We start from the raw sequence: 20,059 nt of genomic DNA, 5'->3' as shown, positions 1-20,059 counted from the left end.
ATATTGTATTAATAGAGGGGAAAAAAACAATAATGTACAAGAGAATAAGTGAAGGCATACCCTCGGTGTACAAATCTAACAAAATGAAAAGAAAGAAGGTGTAGACAAGCTAACAGCCTCCAAACATCAAAACAAAATGATCACACATTCAAATCAGATAATTACAAGCTCAGTACATCTGACACTGCCCAAAAGATACCCATAGGTAGCTGAGCACAGTTCTACAAAAAATTCCATGAACTTTGTTATTCCTTTCAGTCCAAATATGAGATAAAGTTGCTGTGAAACTGACCCTTGAGCTTTGCATTTAGTGCTCTACATATAAAACTTTGTGTAAACCAACCAGCAAACTCCAATAGAGAATTTAGCAACTGGTAAACACCAATTAAGAGCACCACCTAACCAGCTCCTAACCTCTTGTGCATCTCATCTATGTATGAAACAGATGGGTAACCTCATCATCATGCTTCATACAAAAGGACAGCAAGAAGCTAAATACCCCTCTTCTGCAACTGTACTTGAACTGAAATTTTGTTCTGCAGAATCGAAGAAGCAGGCACATACCATCTAGGTCTACCCCCATTCTGAAAGAGGACCTTAAAAAATGGAACAAGGAGGATTTTGGGAATCTGGAATGGAGAAAGAATCGTGCTTTTGCTGAAATTGCTGATATTGACCGAAAGGAAGGGGAGGGTGCCAATGATGAGGCTTTGATTCAGAGAAGGGTTTGAATGTCAGGTAGAAATTGCTGAGCTTGCTATATTGGAGGAAATTTCGTGCAGGCAGAAATCCAAGGCATTGTGGCTTAAGGAAGGGGACAGAATTACGAAATTCTTTCATCGGTTGGAGAGTGATTATAGAAGGGTTATAGCGTGCCGCTTTGAGGAGGAAAGAGGGGGATGGTCTTCTAGGCCGGTGAGATCTGTTGCCAGTGTGGGAGTGTAATAAGCTATTCGTAAGGGTTGGGATGAGCTGTCTAAGCATATTAGATTCAAAGTTCGGGAGGGCAAGGACATTAGGTTCTGGGAGGATTATTGGTGTGGGGATGTCCCCCAGTCCCAGTTGTTTCCAAGACTATTTAGCATTGCTGCGGATAGAAATGCTATAGTAGCTGACTGTTATCGGCTTGATAACGGTAGGCTTACGTAGGATGTGCGTTTTCGGCGATCTTTCCAGGATTGGGAACTTGAGGATGTCCTTGGCCTGTTGGATCTTTTGTATAGACAGGATGTGGATGGTAGAGGGCTTGATTCCTTGGTTTGGAAGCCTTCTCCTCAGGGTAGGTTTGATGTTCGCTCTTTTTTTCTTTGCCTCGCTGGTTTTCAGGGAACTAGTTTCTCGTAGAAGACGGTTTGGCGTTCAAAGGCTCCTCTCAGGGTGGCATTTTTTGTTTGAACTGCAGCTTTGGGTAAAATTTTAGATCATAGTCAACTGGTGTTGTATGTGTAAGAAGGATAGAGAATCTATGGATCACCTTTTTTTGCATTGTCCTATGGCTTATGATTGCTGGAGCCTTATTTTTGGTTTGTTTGGTATTCATTGGGTTATGCCTCGGTCTTCAAGGGAGTTGATTGATATTTGGAGGGGCCAAAGGGTGGGGCCTCATGCTCATGATTGTTGGGGGGTGATTCCCCTTTGTGTTTGGTGAAGCATTTGGAAAGAGCGTAACAAAAGATCTTTTGAGGGGGAGGAAACCTCCATTGGGACGATGAAATTTTCTATTATTAGTTCCCTTTTTTGCTGGGTAATGGGAAGAAATTGTACATCTCTAGATGAGATAGTGAACTTTTTGGGTTCTTTGGGTCCATAGGGCTCTATGTTTTTTTTTTTTGGTTTTTTGTATTTATCTTAGGATGAGTTCTCCTCTTGAACGCTTTCTAATACATTTTATTTATCAAAAAAAAGAAAGAAGGGGTAACCATATCGGGAGATTACGGTGGACGAGGTGCTTCTCTCCAAGGAGGAGGACATATGTAGGGGAGTTTCCTCTTTTTATTAGAGTTTGTTCACGGAGCCAGAGAGTTGGCGACCTTTGCTCCGGGGGTTGCATTTTTATTGCATTTCTGAGTTGGACGGTATCAATTTGGAAAGGCCTTTTTCTAAAGAGGAAGTTCTGAGGGCCTAGAAGAGTTGTAACATGGATAAATCCCTAGGTCCGGATGGTTTCTTTATGAGATTTCTTCTTGACAGTTAGGAGGTGGTGAGGGGGGAGGTTATGGGCACTTTCACTTCTGTTCACTCTCAGGGGCACTTTGAGAAGAGTCTGAATGCGACATTTATTGCTCTCATTCCAAAGAAGGGGAGTGCGTCGAACGTCAAGGACTTTAGACCTATCAGCTTGGTGGGGAGCATTTATAAACTGATTGCTAAGGTTTTGGCATTGAGATTGAAGGAAGTGTTGGACTATATCATTTCGGATTCTCATAATGCTTTTGTAGGATGTCGTCTAATTCTTGATTATGTCCGTATAGCTAGTGAGTGTGTGGATTCCAGAATCAATTGTGGGGTGCCTAGTGTTCTCTGTGTTGTAAATAAGAGCAAGAAAATAGAAGAGAAGAATTCTTGTATATCTCTTGGACGTGAGGACATGTGGGTTTATATAGGAACCCAAGACATGCAATCAGTACAATAATTTAGCCAATTACTAGAAATTAAGCTTGTTGAGAGAGAGACGCAATATTTGGGGGTATTCTCAATACAGAGAACCCTACAGAATTATATATATATATTTACAAGTATTAAGTATTTACATGTTGACCCCAAACTCTATGACTAATTATAATATTACCTAACACTCCCCCTCATGTTTTTCTGTGTTGCTGTTTTGTGATCGAAAATAGGTATTTTTAAGTTTTACGCAATTCCAAAAAAAAAAAAAAATTAGTTTACAAAGAGGTTCCGAATATTAAGGAGGAGGCTGTCTGGCTATATGTAAGCGGGCAGCGCTCCTTAAAAAAAAGGTATGTATTTGGATTTTTTGGGAATGGTCTGAGGAGACATTGTTAATGGTCTGAGGAGACCCTTTGATTTATTAACAGAATTTGTGGTGTTTTTTGGAGTTCTTTTTATTGTCGTGTGACAGATTATGGTAGATTCAGGGTCCTCGACTGTTAATTCTCTTGGCTCACGTTCTGTGGGTGGTGGTGCCATTTTTCCCACCAACTCATTAGAAAATCCAGAACTTCAAATCACCGCAGTGAAGTTGGATGGTTCCAACTATTTGATTTGGGCACAGTCTGCCAAGATGTTCATTGGTGGCAAAGGCAAGATTGGCTATATTACTGGTTTTGAGAAAGAGCTAGCTGAGTCATAGAAGGCATATCCACAGTGGTTTGTAGATAACGCTCTGGTTATGTCTTGGCTAGTCAATTCGATGCAACCAAACATAGTTGTTGGCTATATGTTTATGAAGACTGCTAAGCAGATTTGGGATTCAGTTCAACGCACTTATTCTCAGAGGCAGAATAATGCACGAATTTTCCAACTGGGGCGAGATATCACCAGGATTTCTCAAAGTGACTTGATAGTTTCAGGTTACATCGCCAAGCTTCGTGCTATTTGGGAGGAGATGTCATATTATGATTCCTTCTACTCTTGGAAGGATCTAGATGATGCAGTTTTATATGCAGGAATTGTGGAGAAGAATCGAGTTTTGCAGTTTCTTGCCGGGTTGAACGACAAGTTTGAGTATGCTCGTGTTCATTTATTGGGCTTATCTTCATTCCCTACTCTTGAGGATGCATATTCCTATGTGTTGTCAGATGAGAGCCGCCGGACTCATCCATTAGGTGTTGCTTTTGTTGATCGTTCTGCTATGGCACTTCGGATTCCCAACCATTCAGGAACTTCACCATCCAAGTCAGTTCAGAGCACTACCACCGGTCCTCCTCTGGGACGACGACGTGGACAGTGTGACCATTGCGGAAAAATTGGTCACATCAAATCTTGTTGTTATGCTCTACATGGACGTCCACCGCAACGAAAACAACAGCCTCGATCCTCTACACAGTCTGTTACACAACCAGTCTCATTGTCAACTCCTGACAACCCTGCCTCTACATCTTCTGCCACAGTTAACTTAACTCAAGCTGATTTGGACAAGTTCAAGCAATTCTTCAACCAAATGGAGGCATCATCTCAGCCAACCTCCACTTATGCCCACTCAGGTACTATTGCGTCTGCACATAGCGTATCTACATCTTCAACACCATGGATCGTTGATTCTAGTGCTTCAGACAATATGATTGGTATGTCCTCACTCTTCCAATCTTATAGTATCTGCTCTGGCCAACGCAAGGTCCGCCTTGCGAATGGCTCTCCATCTATCATTGCTAGGAAGGGTCACATATCAGTTACTCCTTCATTAACTTTGTCAAATACACTTCATGTTCCAAAGTTGACTACAAATCTCTGCTATTATGGTAAGTTATTCCATAAATCGTGGTATCATAAATGCTAACACTATCATTCCCAACTTCTTACATAATTCCGAAAATTGAGACTTTCCCAATGCCTTGGTAAATACTTCTCCTAACTGGTCTTTGGATCTCACATAAGTAGTAGCTATCCTTTTACTCATCACCAAGTCTCTCACAAAGTGACAATCTACCTCTATATGTTTAGTTCTCTCATAAAACACTGGATTACTAGCAATGTACATAGCAGCCTGATTATCACAAACCATTCTCATAGGCTTGTTGATGGAAAAACCCATCTCTTGTAAAAGAGATTTTACCCACATCCTTTCACATGCTAGATGGGCCATTGCTCTATACTCTGCCTCTGCACTTGATCTAGCCTCGACATTTTGCTTCTTACTTTTCCATGATACTAAATTATCTCCCACAAATGTGCAATATCCAGATATAGACCTCATATCCACTTGACTTCCTGCCCAATCAGCATCAGTGAATCCAACAATATCCGTGCTTTTAGAGGACTTAAAGACAAGTCCTTTACCAGGAGCTTCTTTTAAGTATCTTAAAATACAATATACTGCATCCAAATGAGGTTGTCTGGGTTGCTGCATAAATTGACTTACCACCCCTACAGCAAAGGTTATGTCTGGTCTCGCCACAGTCAAATATATTAATTTGCCAAAAAGTCTTCGATATCTTCTTGGATCATCAAGAAGATTTCCCTCATCTGGACTAAACTTTATACTTGAATCCATGGGAGTATCAGTCGGTTTTGCTCCTAGCGTCCCCGTCTCACTTAATAAATCACATACATACTTCCTTTGGGATATGCAGATTCCTTCCTGAGATGTTGTTACCTCTATCCCCAAAAAATATCTCAATCGGCCTGAGTCTTTCATATGAAAATGCTCACTCAAAAATTGCTTCAGGTCATCAATACCACATTTATCATTCCCTGTCACAACAATATAGTCTACATAAACTGCTAGGATGATGGTACCATTCTTGCAATGTCTCAAAAAATCGAGTGATCTGATGTAGTTCTCCTTAATACGTATTTACTCACCACAACACTAAATTTTTCAAACCATGCCCTTGGAGTTGACACACCAGATGTGACTCCCCCTGAGCAACAAACCCTGTAAACTTCAATGCATTTTTAATATCTAGCTGATATAGAGGCCAATTTTGAATAGCTGCAACTGATAAAAGAACACTAATAGAAGTAAGGCAAGCAACTGGAGAAAAGGTTTCAAAATAATCGACCCCAAATGTTTGAGTATATCCTTTCGCTACCAAGTGAGCTGCAAGCCTTTAGCCTTTCAATTGTACCATCTGGATAATTTCTCACAGCCTAGTGCTACAAACCATGTTGACTCATTACCATGTCCTAACTCAACCCAACCGCCATTAGACCCAGCCAGATCAGTACATCCCGTGGTGACTTGACTTCGTGATGGTACTCTTCAACCTAAGAACCTCTTTACAGGTTATGTAAGCAAACACCAACTGCCAAGATGCCTCCAAAGTGTGGTTCCTTCTCTTGTTGACGAGCCTACAAGTTATACTGAAGCATCCAAATCACCTCATTGGTGAGCTGCAATGCTTGATGAATTTAATGCCATTCTTCGTCAACGAACTTGGTCGCTTGTTCCAGCTTCTCAAGCCCAGAATGTCGTCGGATGCAAATGGGTTTATACGATCAAACGACATGCTAATGGCTCTATAGAACGACACAAGGCCAGACTTGTTGCAAAAGGTTACCATCAACAATATGGGCTGGATTTTGATGAAACATTTAGCCCGGTTGTTAAACCCCTACATTTTGACTTGTCCTCTCTCTTGTCATAAATCGATGCTGGCCTATTCATCAACTTGACGTTAAAAATGTCTTCCTACATGACATCTTTCATGAAACAGTTTATATGAAGCAGCCAGCAGGTTTTATCGACAAGGTTTTTCCTAATCATGTTTGTTGCCTTCACAAATCCATTTATGGGTTGCGATAAGCACTAAGAACATGGTTTGATGGCTTTAGTGCTGCATTATTTGAGCTCGAATTGATTCAAAGCAAAACTGATGCGTCTATGTTTCTCCGCTATGCTGACCATGATGTCACTATTCTCCTTGTCTATGTGGACGATATCCTCATCAGTGGTTCAGTAATGCTTTCATCTCAACAATCCTCACCAAACTGCACAAGAAATTTGAGATTAAAGACCTTGGGTCACTACACTACTTCCTGGGGATTGAAGTTTACCGTGATTTTGGTTGTATGCAAGTGATTCAAACAAAATATGCTCTCAGCCTTCTAAAGAAAGTTAATTATCTTCTAGCTAAACCATGCTTATCCCCCGTTGTTGCTGGTTCTAAATTATCCTTATATGATGTTGGTGACCTTGTTAAGACCACATCTTATCGTAGTCTCGTTGGTGCATTGCAATACTTCACCATCACACGCCTAGATCTTACATATGCTGTGAATCAGGTTTGCCAATTCATGCATCAGCCACGTGAGACTCACTTAGTTGCCGTTAAAAGGATTCTTCGGTACATCACGAACACTCCTCATTTTGGCATGCATCTTGTTAAATCTCATGATGAACATATGAGGGGATTTTCTACGCTAATTGGGCTGGTTCTCAAGATGATTGACGCTCTACTACTGGCTTGTGTGTTTACTTTGGTCCTAATGTAACGGCTCGAATCCCATGACCTAGTGCATTAACCCAGAAAGCCCGAACCCGACCCGAAATCTGGATCCGAATTGCGGAAGCGATAGCAAAGGAAGAAGTCCTTAGGGGTCAAAAACACCTCTAGGACAACAATGAAACCTTCTAAGAACTCATAAGACTCAATTCAAGAGCAAATGCGGAAGCTAAGGTCAAAACGGACATAATATGACAATAAGGGCAAAATGGTCATTTCACAAGTAAGGAGAGAAATTTGACTCAAACAAGGTCAAATGAGGTCCAATAAATCCATTACAATCATTTCATAACATCCCATGAGGTTCCAAGGACTTTGGTCATGGTTTTTCCACAAAACCCCATCTCGGTTTAGGTGATTTTCGGACACTATCTCATTAAAATGTGAATATCTCCTGGTAGGAATTGAATATGAAAATAAAATTTGTACCATTGGAAAGCTGACTCAAAAGCCTTCAAATTGGACCCATTTGGATTTAAAATGAAGAAGTTATGGCTGTAACAAAATCGGGTTGCAAAACTGTCCAACAGATGAACAGGAGTACGAGCGATCATCCCAGAGCTACGAGCGATCGTGGTTAGCTCCCAGCTCATTGCCTGAAGTACGAGCGATCGTGAATGGACCTAGGAGCGCTCGTGGGTGCCAGAATGGTCCAAAAATGCTGTTTAGGGTGCCTAAGACCTTGGGTACCTCCTTGGCATTAACCATGGATACAAACTAAGTCTAAAACTCATCCCAAACACCCTATGGACCTGATATAAAGCTTGAATATGATAAATCCCAATGATACATGTAAAGAATTTAAATAGAAATGGCCTCATGGCCTCATTTTACATCATGTCTTCATGCTTCTAAATAAAAATAACGATACCTTAACATCCATGTAATAAACTAAATATGATTACAACATTTCCTTTGTTAATATTGTGGACATTACATCAATGGATTGGAAAATCTTAATGAGACCACAAAAGGTACAAATTGGTCTTAATACCATCTTCATCCACAAAATACATAAGGATGGCCATCAAGTGCTAACTTAGGGCAAAATTATAAGTGGAGAATTCAGAAAAATGAAAATGAGTCCCAATGATGCATTCATTCTAATTTACATAATTAAAGCCATATACAGTTGAACTTGACAAATTTACATGCTCCGAATTACAAGTCGACAATTACATCAAAAGTCATATATACAATGTAGTCAAAATGCCAAGTTTGTCAAAAGAAATCCTTCAAGGAATCAAGGACGGAGTTATGGATCCTCTTCCACTTCTTTACCATTTCCTGAAAAATGTAGAGGGGTGAGCACAAGGCCAGTAGAGATTGCCTAAATGGCATCTCCTAAAAATAAGTAGATAAATACATGCTTAGACACATCAATGAATAGGTTAGGATTATGGGGATCAGGCTGGGATCACGTATCATAAAGAAGTCACTCACTAGCAATCATCAACAATATGAAGTGATGCCATGCATGCAATATCTTGTGCAACGCACACCATACACAAACACATATCGAAAATGCACTAACAAGCCGGACTTTGGTACCCCCGTCGTCCCTAGGGAGAATTTGCTAGTCGTCCTTGGCAAAGGGTGACTCCCAACTACCATTTTGAGCCCGAGTCCCCCCCCCCCCCCCCCCCCCCGGGGTGCGCGCGCAGTGTCGCTATTAACTAGTTAGCACCACCGGCAAAGGAGTAACCCTCCAACTACCGGGTTTAAGTAAAACCTTCCATATTAGCACCGCCGGCAAAGGAGTACCCCTCTAACTACTGGGTTTAAGAAAAACCTTTCCTCAAAACTTTTCCATTTCACATTTCCAAATTTTCCTCAGAACACACCCAATGCTCATGACAATGCAATGTCATGCTTATGATGTTTAACATGCTTTGATAACCATCATTTGCTGATTCATAATCACAATTCTAACTTCACATGCATTGTACAAAAACCTCAACCAATAGCACGTAATTGACGATGAAGTAATCATATTGGTAATATTACAACACTTAGAGCACATAGCATATCATACACTTAGAATGTCAATTTAACTCAAATTGCCATGCTCATCCAAAATTGACCACATAGTCCACACCATAATTGCAATTCAACTCACAATATCACAATTGAGCACATAACAACTAACAAATTGACATAGTTCATCACATACTTCAAACCCTAGCATGCTACTATAAGATTTACCTCAAATTAGCATGTAAGAATTAGGGAAAAACATGGATTCAACTACCAATTTAAAGGACCATGCAAGTTAGACAACTCTGCCCCTTTGAAAACAAAAGCCCTAATTTTTGAAATGCCCAAAGTCCACCAAAATGCAAGCTGACTACACCAATGGAAGAAGAAGGATAAGAGGTACAAACTTCCCTCTTGAAGCCTCAACGGGGCTGAAAATGGTACCACAAGAAAGCTTTTGTGATGTAGGTTCAATCTCTCTCTTAGCTCAAGGTCAAAATCTGACCAGAACCATGTCAAATGTGAGCTTTTGTGTAGGCACTAATGGAGTCATGGAAGGAGGATGAAGAAGATTAGAGAGCCGAGAGATGGGGGTGAGGAATCTGCAGACAAAGGTGCAACAATCTGAAATTTTGTCCCCTCACATGCTTGGTCAAAAGCTTTGACCAAGGAAAAGACCAAAATGCCCCTCCAAGCCCATTAAACTACAAAGATGCCATTACCATACCAAATTCCAAATGTACCCTCACATATGTGACAATTAACATGCAAAACATTTAAATGAGTCCAGAAAATATTTTTCGGCACGCAAAGCCGGGCGTGGGGCCTGCTCGGGAACTCTCAGACCAAAAATCTGAAAAATGCTAAAATGACCCAAAATGTATTTCTAAGAGTTCTAAACTCAAAGAAATACTCTAGATCACTCTTGAAACCATTGTGGCACGCTAACCGGTGCGTGGCACGCAAAATGAGGCGCTAAAATAAAATAATCCAAAAAATAAAAAAATGCCCAAAATTTGCAAAACGTCACACCTAACCTCATCACTTGGGCCACTAAGAAGCAAACCACTATTTCTAGATCAAGTGCTGAATCATAATATAGCGCATTAGCACACACTGCAGCTGATACACCATCAAGTGGCTTACATACCTCCTTCTAGAGTTGAAAATTCCGTTACACCATCCTCCAATCCTTCACTGTGACAATATCAGTGCTACATACCTAGCCTCCAACCCAGTTCTTTATGCCAGAACCAAACATATTGAGATTGACTATCACTTCTTACGGGAATGCGTTTTACGTGGCTCTTTAAAAATTGTGTTTGTTCCACGTGTTGACCAAAGAGCAGATTTCTTCACCAAAGCTCTATCGGCACCCCGTTTTCAACTACTAAGAGACAAGTTGCTGGTTCGTCCTTGCTCCACCATTATCTTGAAAGGGGGTGTTAAGAGATTATCTAATGATATATTGGATAAACCAGAAAATCAGGTTAAAGGGAAATCTAGATAGTTTTGTTGAGAGAATCTCATATAGGTTTGTTGAGTGAATCTCTCCATCTCTCTCTTATTGTTGTAACTATAAATACCTATAGGACACCATCATTACAGTGGTGAAAATTTCCCAAATTATCATCTTCTTCTATTATCTATTCTCAGTTTTTTCACTACCTCTTTATTCCATCTTTTGATGTCATCCTTCAAAAGCCACAATTTACCATCAAGGGCATATGACTAGGAGTGCCAACCACCCCATAATCCTCCCACCAAGACCGGACTCTGTCAATGAATCCCTCTGCACGAAGCCATGTATTCTTAAATCTGAAAGGGAATCTTCTACTCCTCATCCCACCACAATCCAAAACCAAAGGAATATGGTCAGAGCTAGGTCTTGTCAAAGCCGCCTGAATCACATCTGGAAACTTCTCCTCTCAGTCTCCAGGAAAGAGGAACCTGTCCAAACGGGAGAGAGTAGGAGACAATCTGTTGCTAGACCCAGTGAAAGACGCCCCTCCAAAGGCAAATCAATCAACCGAAAGTCATCAATGAACCCCGAAAAATGCTGCATATCCAAAGTCCACCTACCCCCCGTCAACCTCTCCCCTGGAGAACGCACGATGCTGAAGTCCCCTCCAACACACCATGGCAAGGACCATCTCCTCCTAATAGAGCCAAGCTCCTTCCAAGACAAAGGCCGCACATTATCCTCCGTGGGACCATAAACACCCGTAAAAACCCTATGGAAACTGTCCTCCTCTAAAGAGAACAAGCACGACACTGAGAACCTTCCTGCCCAAGACTCCACATCAGAGGCCCATCTATTGTCCCACATAACAAGAATACCTCCCGAAGATCCTATAGCATCCAAGGCTGTCCACTCCACAAACCTTCCACCCTAAACACTTCTAACAACCTCATTCGACATCGAAGCAATCTCGGTTTCTTGCATACACACCACATGAGCTCCCCATTTACAAACTGCCAACTTCACCACCTTCCTCTTGTCCGGATCATTGAGTTCCTGGACGTTCCATGATAGAATGCGTAGCTACATAGGAAAACAAATGAATTTTCCTTCCCACTCCTCCTCCCTCTAACCCCCTCCCTCGACCCCTCATTCTTCCCGTCATAATTAACATATGAGATAAGTCTCTGCACCTCCCTCTCACCTTTTTCGGAATGAGTCCTTCCCTTGCTTCCCAACAACATTCTGTCTACCAGGCTCATTAGCCTCTCGACCTCGTAATCGATAAGCTCATCATTCTGAAAAATCTGCACACCGACGTCTTTAGCTTTGGCCATTCTGGTCATCAGTAGGTTCAAAAAGTTCCCTCCCACATATCAGCTTCCCCACCTTACACACTAGGGCCATGATTCTCACCCTCTATGTTGTCATCAATGTGTAGTTCCACTGAGGATAACACTTCCCCCTCCCTAGAAGCAACATTATCTGATGACTGCTTCACATCCTTTCCCTCACTTCCAACCTTCATGACAGGAATCTCTCCCTCTTCAACACTTTCCTCCACTACAAATTTCCTATCCTCTTAACCACCCACTCACCTACTGTCTTGTCCTTTTGAACAACCTTTTTAGGGCAGTTCTTTGCTGCATGATCGATCCCATGGTATGCCTTGTACAATTGGGGTTTCCAATCATATTCAATAGAAACAACACACACATTACCATGCACACTGATTAGAATGGATCTACTTCAACCATGGCTTTGACGAATGTTCCCTTATCCTTGCGACTGATATATCATCCAAGAATATTGGCTTTGCAAATTTCAAACAGACCTTAGATATCACAGAGGGGTTTTGACAATGAATGGGCAAATCAAAAGGTTGAACATATTGGAACTGATCCCGGAACATCCCTTTCCAAATTCACATTCTTATTCCACCGCTTGAGAATCATAGGATGACCTTGATACGGTTGCACACATTTCAAAATCTTGTCAACTTCAGATTGATTATCAAACCGCACCATGAAGATTCCCTTTTGCAACGTAATGATCTTATACTCCACAACATTCTCTTCCAGGTGCGTTAAGTCTCAAAAGAATGGGAAGTGTGTTCTCTTCCCTTAACCAGTAACCAACAATTGAAAACTGCCAGTATTCGACTTCCTACAAAGCATCTTCATCAGTGATATGGACAATATCTTCAGACTTGCCTTCATCCACGTGCACCAGATTCGCGAAGGTCTACGGAGTACAGTGAGTCATTTAAGGGGCTACTCCAAGTGGTTTGAGGAGGGGAAGTTTCATGGGACCCCCCTTCTCCCATGGGCTGATGGGAGGATGTTTGGCCCTCCATGAACATAAACTGAAGCCCTAGCCTTCGCCGAAATCCTAGTTCAGGTGATCCAAAGTCGGCAATGCTAAAACTCTAAATCGCCCGAAATCCTAGACGTATATAAACCTTGTGGATAAACAACTTGTGTGCTCTGGCTCAAGAAATATGTTTCATAACTCTCTTTCCCTCTCTTTTTATCCATGCGAATTTTATTTGGATAAAACTTGATGCAGTGGTTCTTGGACAATATAGATGCCATTGAGTAAATGAGCAGGATCATATGTAGATTTATAATCTCAGGAAATTATAGAGATCTAGAAGAATATTATATGTTGGGACTGTGATCTCCTAGAAATTCCATTCTTGACATTCTCACTAACATAACTCTACATGCATGAGCAGATCACGAGAGTGTACAAGGGAAAAGAGCATGCTGAAGTTGAATTTATTGTAAGTTAATCTTCATTTAATTTTATTTATGTGTTTGCATAAGTTCTCAGTGGCCCTGAAAAAAAATGTACAGAAAAGAGTTTGTAGTTTCATTTTGGAGCTCTTTTGAGCAACAATATTCTGAATTGTAGGTTGGTCCCATACCTATTGATGATGGAATTGGGAAAGAGGTTGTAACCCAGATTACAACATCCATGAAAAGCAATAAGACGTTTTACACGGATTCTAATGGACGTGATTTCATTGAGCGGGTATGTTGCAGAACCACATCTTGAAGTTATTTTATCATTTACTGCTAATTTGATGTTCCTCACTAATTAGTTGACACTGCCAGCATATTCTTAAATAGTTCTTACAGTGTATGCATGTTACTATAAACATGGAGGGATTAACGAATTTGTGGTGACTAAAAGAAATTATTTTATTTGACAGATTCGAGATTATAGAGCTGACTGGGACCTTGAAGTGAACCAACCTGTTGCAGGAAATTATTACCCCGTATGTTTTTATTATAGTTAGAACTATTTAGTTCTTGTTCCTCAATTCATAATTTTTCTTATTTTTAATGGTCAAATCATCTTCTTTTTTTACATTGTCAAGAAACACTCACACCCCACGCACACACTTTTTGCCCACACCTGGGCTCAAACCCCTCCCCTCCTCTTTGAGGATGGAGAAGTTATACCATTGGGCTTATAGTGAAAATTTTAATGAGTAGATTCAGATTTTGGTTTTATGGTAATAATTTATGAGACCTTTTCACATGTAAAAACTAGTAATTTCTTGTGAAAACGAATTGATGTCATGCAGTAGTTTGCAGAGTCTATCATTGTCACAATGCGGGAAGTAACTTCAAATTCTAGATGATATTGGAAGAAGCATGATGACCTTTTTTCTCATGGTACTAGCTATTTAATCATATTGATGTACTTCTTGGACAGTGTTGGAGAATATTATTATAGGAACCCTTAAATTTCTCCTTGACGTAATCTTGATATGAGAATATAATAGGAGTGATTTTAAGGGTTCCTATGCACATAAATCACATTAAATAATCTAAGGACAACTTGATTCATCTCGTAGGGCTGCAAATGAGCCGAGCTTTGGGTTGTTCGGGCTTGGCTCGCCAAACTCAGAGGCTTGCTCGGGCTCGGCCCGTATATTCATAAAATCACACATCTATACGCACAATCACGTGTAAATAGGGAGAATATATATGTAAAATCAGATATATACATTTTTTTATACAAATTTATATACATATACAAATATGTGTATACACATGGTTGATCGTACTGATTTCTTGGTTTACCGCTGATATCTCAACCACAAGTGTCACCATAGTTGCAGAAAGATGGAAGGGGAGTGAGAAAGAGATAAGAGAGTTCCACATCACCCAAGCTGATCGATTTGAGAGTGGGAGAAATACAGAGATTTGAGGGAACGATGAAGATTCTGCTTGGGGTGTGACGATGGAGATGATGCTTGCTTGGGGTGTGATGACGGGGATATTGCTTGGATGTGGGACTGTGGGTGAGATCTGATTTCTTTTCTGCTTGCTTGGGGTGTGATGGCCATTTAGGTTTTCAAGAGACCTAATATCTTTTTGATAGGATTGTTTAAAACCACTAGATTCATGGTAATCTGATGGCTTATAATTGATAATGTTATAAGTAATTGTCCTGGGCCTTAACAAAGCTGGGTTTGAAATATGTGTGTGTGTGTGTTTGGGCATATGGGCTTAAACTTAAAATTGAAAAATCAAACATAGATTGGGCCTAATAAATGAGCTTGTTCACGAGCTAGAGAGCCGAGCTCACAATTCAAGCTCGGCTCGTTTACTAAACAAGCCTGGAAAATGAGCTCGAGCTTGGCTTGTTTACCAAATGAACGAGCCCAAGCCGAGCCCGAGCTGTTCATGAACAGCTTGGTTCATTTGCAGCCCTAAATACAAGCATTCACCATATTTGTATGTAAATTATTTAAATAAAACACAAATTCATTAATATAAACTGTCAAACAAAATCAATTATTCGCTTATAAGGCAAATAATCCCAACAATTTTGCCCATTAGAAGTTAATGACATTTTAATATCATTAGTGTTTCAAACCATGCGCTTGATGATGTTTCCTAGATTATAAGTCTGGTGCATGTCTGAGTTGTTTTTGTTGTACATGGCCCTAATGATTGAATTTTGTGTAAAATTATATAAGAAAAGCTTATCAAATTTTATGTGAAAATGTAATAACTGCTTCTTAAATATTTCACTATTTCTTAAAGATGTGATGATATTCCATGGACAAAATAGCTGTTTTTGATTAAAGTATTATTTTATTTTATTTTTTGTTGTTACAACTATATCTTCTTGTCTCTTTGTTCACCATACAGTTGTTGAAGAACTTCATGGAATTTCCTATGCAAATTAATTAGTATCTTTAGTTTGTTTTACTTTCAGATTAATCTTGGAATTTATATGAAAGATGTTAGCACAGAGCTCTCTGTCTTGGTTGATAGATCTGTGGGGGGATCCAGCATTAGGGATGGGCAATTGGAGCTGATGCTCCATAGGTTTGTTCTTCCCTTTACATTGCTTCTTGTGCCCCAAATATTTTTCTGTTAAATATTATGTTACCAAATAATAGAGATCATGATAATTGGTATCAGCAATTCACAAAGTTTTAAAATAGATATATTGGATTTTTCCGTTGCGTAGGAGATTGCTTCGTGATGATTCTAGAGGTGTTGCAGAGGCACTAAACGAAACAGTTTGTGTGCTTGATGAATGCAAGGGATTAACTGTAAGCATAATCAAACCACCAACACTTAGTACCATATTCCTGTGTAGCCTACTTTTTCTTATATTTGCTGAATCTTAAAACAGTTGTCCGCATTACTGTAGCCTACCGTTTTTTATATTTGCTGAATTTTACATTCATTTTGTATTTAGGTTACATTTCTATGTTGGGGTGTGCTCTTTGAAAAATAATAATGCTGTTCAATCTACACTAACACTCACAAATCTCACTTTTACATTTATCTATCTGAAACACTCATCTCTTCATAAGTTTTGCACTGACTGGTGGTGCCACTGGGACATTTCGCTATGTATGTTCTTGTTGCATGCGATTTCTTATACTTCATGGTCATTCACTTCACATCTGGGCCATATGCCAGCATTTACACTCAAGATATTAGCCATTCTATTCTTATTGCATGTTTATTAATGTGAAATACTTTGCATTACCAATCATATGAACTTAAGTCTTTTGCAACAGTCATATCTAATTTGCTTGATTGGCACTTATAGATCCAAGGAAAGTATTATCTCAGAATTGATCCCCTAGGAGAGGGAGCTAAATGGCGTCGGTCTTCCGGTCAGGAGATATATTCTCCATTTCTCTTAGCCTTCACTGAGCAGGTGACTGAAAGACCTTGAAGTTGTCTTGTTTTTTGAATGGTGAATCAGTTAGATCTTACATCATTTTTTTGAAAATTATTTTTGCAGGATGGGGATAAATGGAGTAACTTTCAAGTATCAAGCTTTTCAGGGATAGACCCTTCCTACACTTTACCAGATAATGTTGCAATGCTAACCCTCCAGGTATGCATTTGTAATCTTGTAAAGTAACTGTAAAATTGCTTAAGCAACTAATGAATCCCACGGGATAGCTGAGTTGGCACAAGGCATTTGGCCATGACCCAGTGGTCTTGTGATAAATTCCTAGGAATGTTAAGCTTCCGTTTTGGGCTTATCAGAAACCTGTGGTTTTTGAGGGTGATTTTGGGTATCCGAAGATAGTCCCATCCGTAGAGGGAGGAGGAGGCCCGCGGGGGGGGGGGGGGGGGGGGGGGGGGGGGTTGGGCACCCTCCGTTATCAAAAAAAAAAAAAAAAAGAAGAAGAAGAAGAAAAGAAAAGAGAACTATAATATTTTTTTTTGGTTTCTTTCCTGCAGGAGCTTGAAGAAGGAAAAGTTCTTCTTCGGTTGGCGCACTTATATGAGGTTTCTCTATCTATTTTTTCCTTCCACATTATGACGTAGAAAACCTAGTATCCTCAATTTTATCAACTAAAAGATTTTGGTTGAACCCTAATACCATGTAAATTTCACGGAGGAAATAGAACTATTTTCTGCAGAATTATATTTTACATTTGTATGAAAATATCCTCACTTGCACAACCTTTTGGTCTTTGCGTCATTATTTTTGGTACAAGTCTTGCAAACAATCTGAATAATTCATATATATCCTTATGGCTTTGGGTTAGACCTATTTCATTTTCAGGGCTAACTAGGAGGTATGCTGGCCTCTTTGAGCATCTGAGTGATCCTTTTGGACACATGCAGTTCTTCATCCAATATGAATCGAGCAAGTACTAGGGTAAATCATTGTGCCACAGGGATATGACGAAATCTCAAGACCTCCGCAACCTGAAGCAGTGTACTTCCTATCTCAGGGTGGCTAAACCTACGGTTGTCTTCGGATCTCTTGTGATCCCTCTCTCTGTCGGTTCCATGCCAGTGACCATCATCTGTTAGTTGTTTTCTGTGGCAGCTCAGCATGGAGGCTTTCTTCTAGAACTTTTTTTAAAATTAATTTCATTGTTTATCTTTTGTGTTACCATAATCCTTTTTGTCAATTCCGTTTATTCAATTCTCAAGTTTGTTCAACTCAGCAAGCCTTTGTCCTATGCAACCTGAAGCAGTGTACTTCCTATCTCGGGGTGGCTAAACCTACGGTTGTTTTTGGATCTCTTGTGATCCCTCTCTCTGTAGGTTCCATGCCGATGCCAGTGACCATCATCTATTAGTTGTTTTCTGTGACAGCTCAGCATGGAGGCTTTCTTCTAGATACTTTTTTAAAAATTAATTTCATTGTTTATCTTTTGTGTTACCATAATCCTTTTGTGAATTCCGTTTATTCAATCCTCAACTTTGTTCAACTCAGCAAGCCTTTGTCCTAACTAGTTAGATCAGCCACATCTATCATCATCTCCAGTTGGCATGTCTGTAAAGCCATATCCTAGGTTAAATAGGTGGCAATCTTGTCCTCCTTCATGGCCTCAATCCATGTTCCTTTTGGATAGCCAATTCTCTAGCAGTTCCACATTTTTAATCAAAATGATTTTGCTTGGTTGGTTAAGTTTCAAAGTATTATTGCAACACATATCGTGAATTTGTTCTCTTTGACGTATTTTTTCAAAGATTCACTTCAATGAGAGGAATATTTTGGCCAATATGGGCTGAATTTCCTCCATATGCTCTTAACTTCTGATTAGAAAACCAACAAGACTAACTAATCGTTTATATTGTTGCTATTGTATCATTTGATAATGCTTCTTGTTATTTGAATATGTAATTCTGGTGGGCGTTAGGTGAACTTTGATTTTATTTTTAAACTGTCCATTTGGCATTGGAGTGTTTCTTATTTATTACCAATTGTTCTTAAACCTTATGCACTATAGTGACTAATTTCACCATAAAATTTCATTGGTGACAAAATTTTTATTTTTCCAATCCAGAGTCGTGTATTCTGAACCTCTCTTTTGGAATGTGATTCTAGATTGGAGAGGACAAGGATCTCTCAGTCATGGCAAGCATAGAATTGAAAAAATTGTTCACAGATAAGAAGGTAGAAGCAATATGCACCATGATATATCACTCTTTAATTATCATCTGCTTTACCTCAACTGTTTAACCATTCTTTTTTTTCCCCGGGCTTTTAGATAAGTAAAATTACAGAAATGAGCTTATCTGCTAATCAAGAAAGAGTAGAGATGGAGAAGAAAAGATTGGTTTGGAAAGTAGAAAGCTCCCATGATGAGCCCAGTATATTGAGAGGAGGCCCTGTAGATCCTATAAAGTTGGTGGTGGAACTTGCCCCGATGGAAATTCGAACCTTTGTTCTTGAATTCACTAACAAAATGGTCACTACAATTAAGGTAAGAAACTTCAATGATTCCTCAACAAATTTCAAATGCATTGTTTTGATTGATGTATTGGTTTATTTTTCAGGTAAGCTGATTGCAGATGGGTTAATGAATTTAACCCGTTAGCTGCTATTACAAGACCTTATTTTCTTGATACTGGATGCTTGTGTGCTTCTCTCCGAACAGAATCATCCGGCAGCGGCTCAAATTACTGTACTTTTTATGGCCAATAACCCTGTACTGAAGCTGCAAAGGTAATTCAGGATTTATAGCAGAGCCGTTGGTTAGAGGTCTTTTGTCATTTTCACACCCTTCACTGACATCTCTCTCTCTCTCTCTCTCTCTCTCTCTCTCTCTCTCTGTGGTGGAGCGAAACATTGATCAGAAAAACAAGGAAAATAAAGTGGCTTTTACAATCTTTCCATAAATAAAGAAGATTTGGAGGGAAGGATAAGTGAGTGAATGATTACTTGAGTTTCCTCTTGCTCCCCAAACACCAAGCACAATATCTTGTTGAATTGATCTGCACTTGTGCAGAATACTCTAGCATTCCTCTACATGTATCGTAAACGGAGACAGCAAAGCATCAATCTGTAGCTCTCCTCTGAAATCAGTTCAGAGTGCAAGGTAGGCTGAACATTACAACCACATTTTGCCAAAATAATCTAGACAGAGTTGGAAAAAGCACACGAGGACGATAAACGATTGTGGGATTTTTCTGCAGATTTGCATTAGAGGCGTTGTTGCTCAACCTGAGAATTAAATCAAATAACCATACCC

General features: G+C 39.8%; 1 protein-coding gene across 1 annotated transcript in view; it reads left to right on the top strand.

Moving 5' to 3' along the window:
• The window catches only part of LOC132285642 (probable alpha-mannosidase At5g13980), a 46,761-nt gene extending 27,228 nt beyond the window's left edge, over positions 1-19,533 (top strand). Inside the window, exons 20-30 of the mRNA XM_059787838.1 lie at positions 13,304-13,351; positions 13,483-13,602; positions 13,784-13,849; positions 15,808-15,920; positions 16,066-16,150; positions 16,660-16,770; positions 16,858-16,953; positions 17,307-17,354; positions 18,913-18,981; positions 19,076-19,291; positions 19,365-19,533. Coding sequence (XP_059643821.1) covers positions 13,304-13,351; positions 13,483-13,602; positions 13,784-13,849; positions 15,808-15,920; positions 16,066-16,150; positions 16,660-16,770; positions 16,858-16,953; positions 17,307-17,354; positions 18,913-18,981; positions 19,076-19,291; positions 19,365-19,373 — 981 coding nt within the window. The 3' untranslated portion in view covers positions 19,374-19,533. The remainder of the gene's footprint in view (positions 1-13,303; positions 13,352-13,482; positions 13,603-13,783; positions 13,850-15,807; positions 15,921-16,065; positions 16,151-16,659; positions 16,771-16,857; positions 16,954-17,306; positions 17,355-18,912; positions 18,982-19,075; positions 19,292-19,364) is intronic.
• Positions 19,534-20,059: the final 526 nt, after the last annotated feature.

Source organism: Cornus florida, unplaced genomic scaffold, assembly GCF_030987335.1.
Source record: "Cornus florida cultivar Cherokee Brave unplaced genomic scaffold, ASM3098733v1 CherokeeBrave_3.0.0_Hap2_Chr11, whole genome shotgun sequence".
Lineage (NCBI taxonomy): Eukaryota > Viridiplantae > Streptophyta > Magnoliopsida > Cornales > Cornaceae > Cornus > Cornus florida.
Note: the sequence above shows the minus strand (reverse complement) of the source record. Positions and strands in the feature narration are given on the sequence as shown.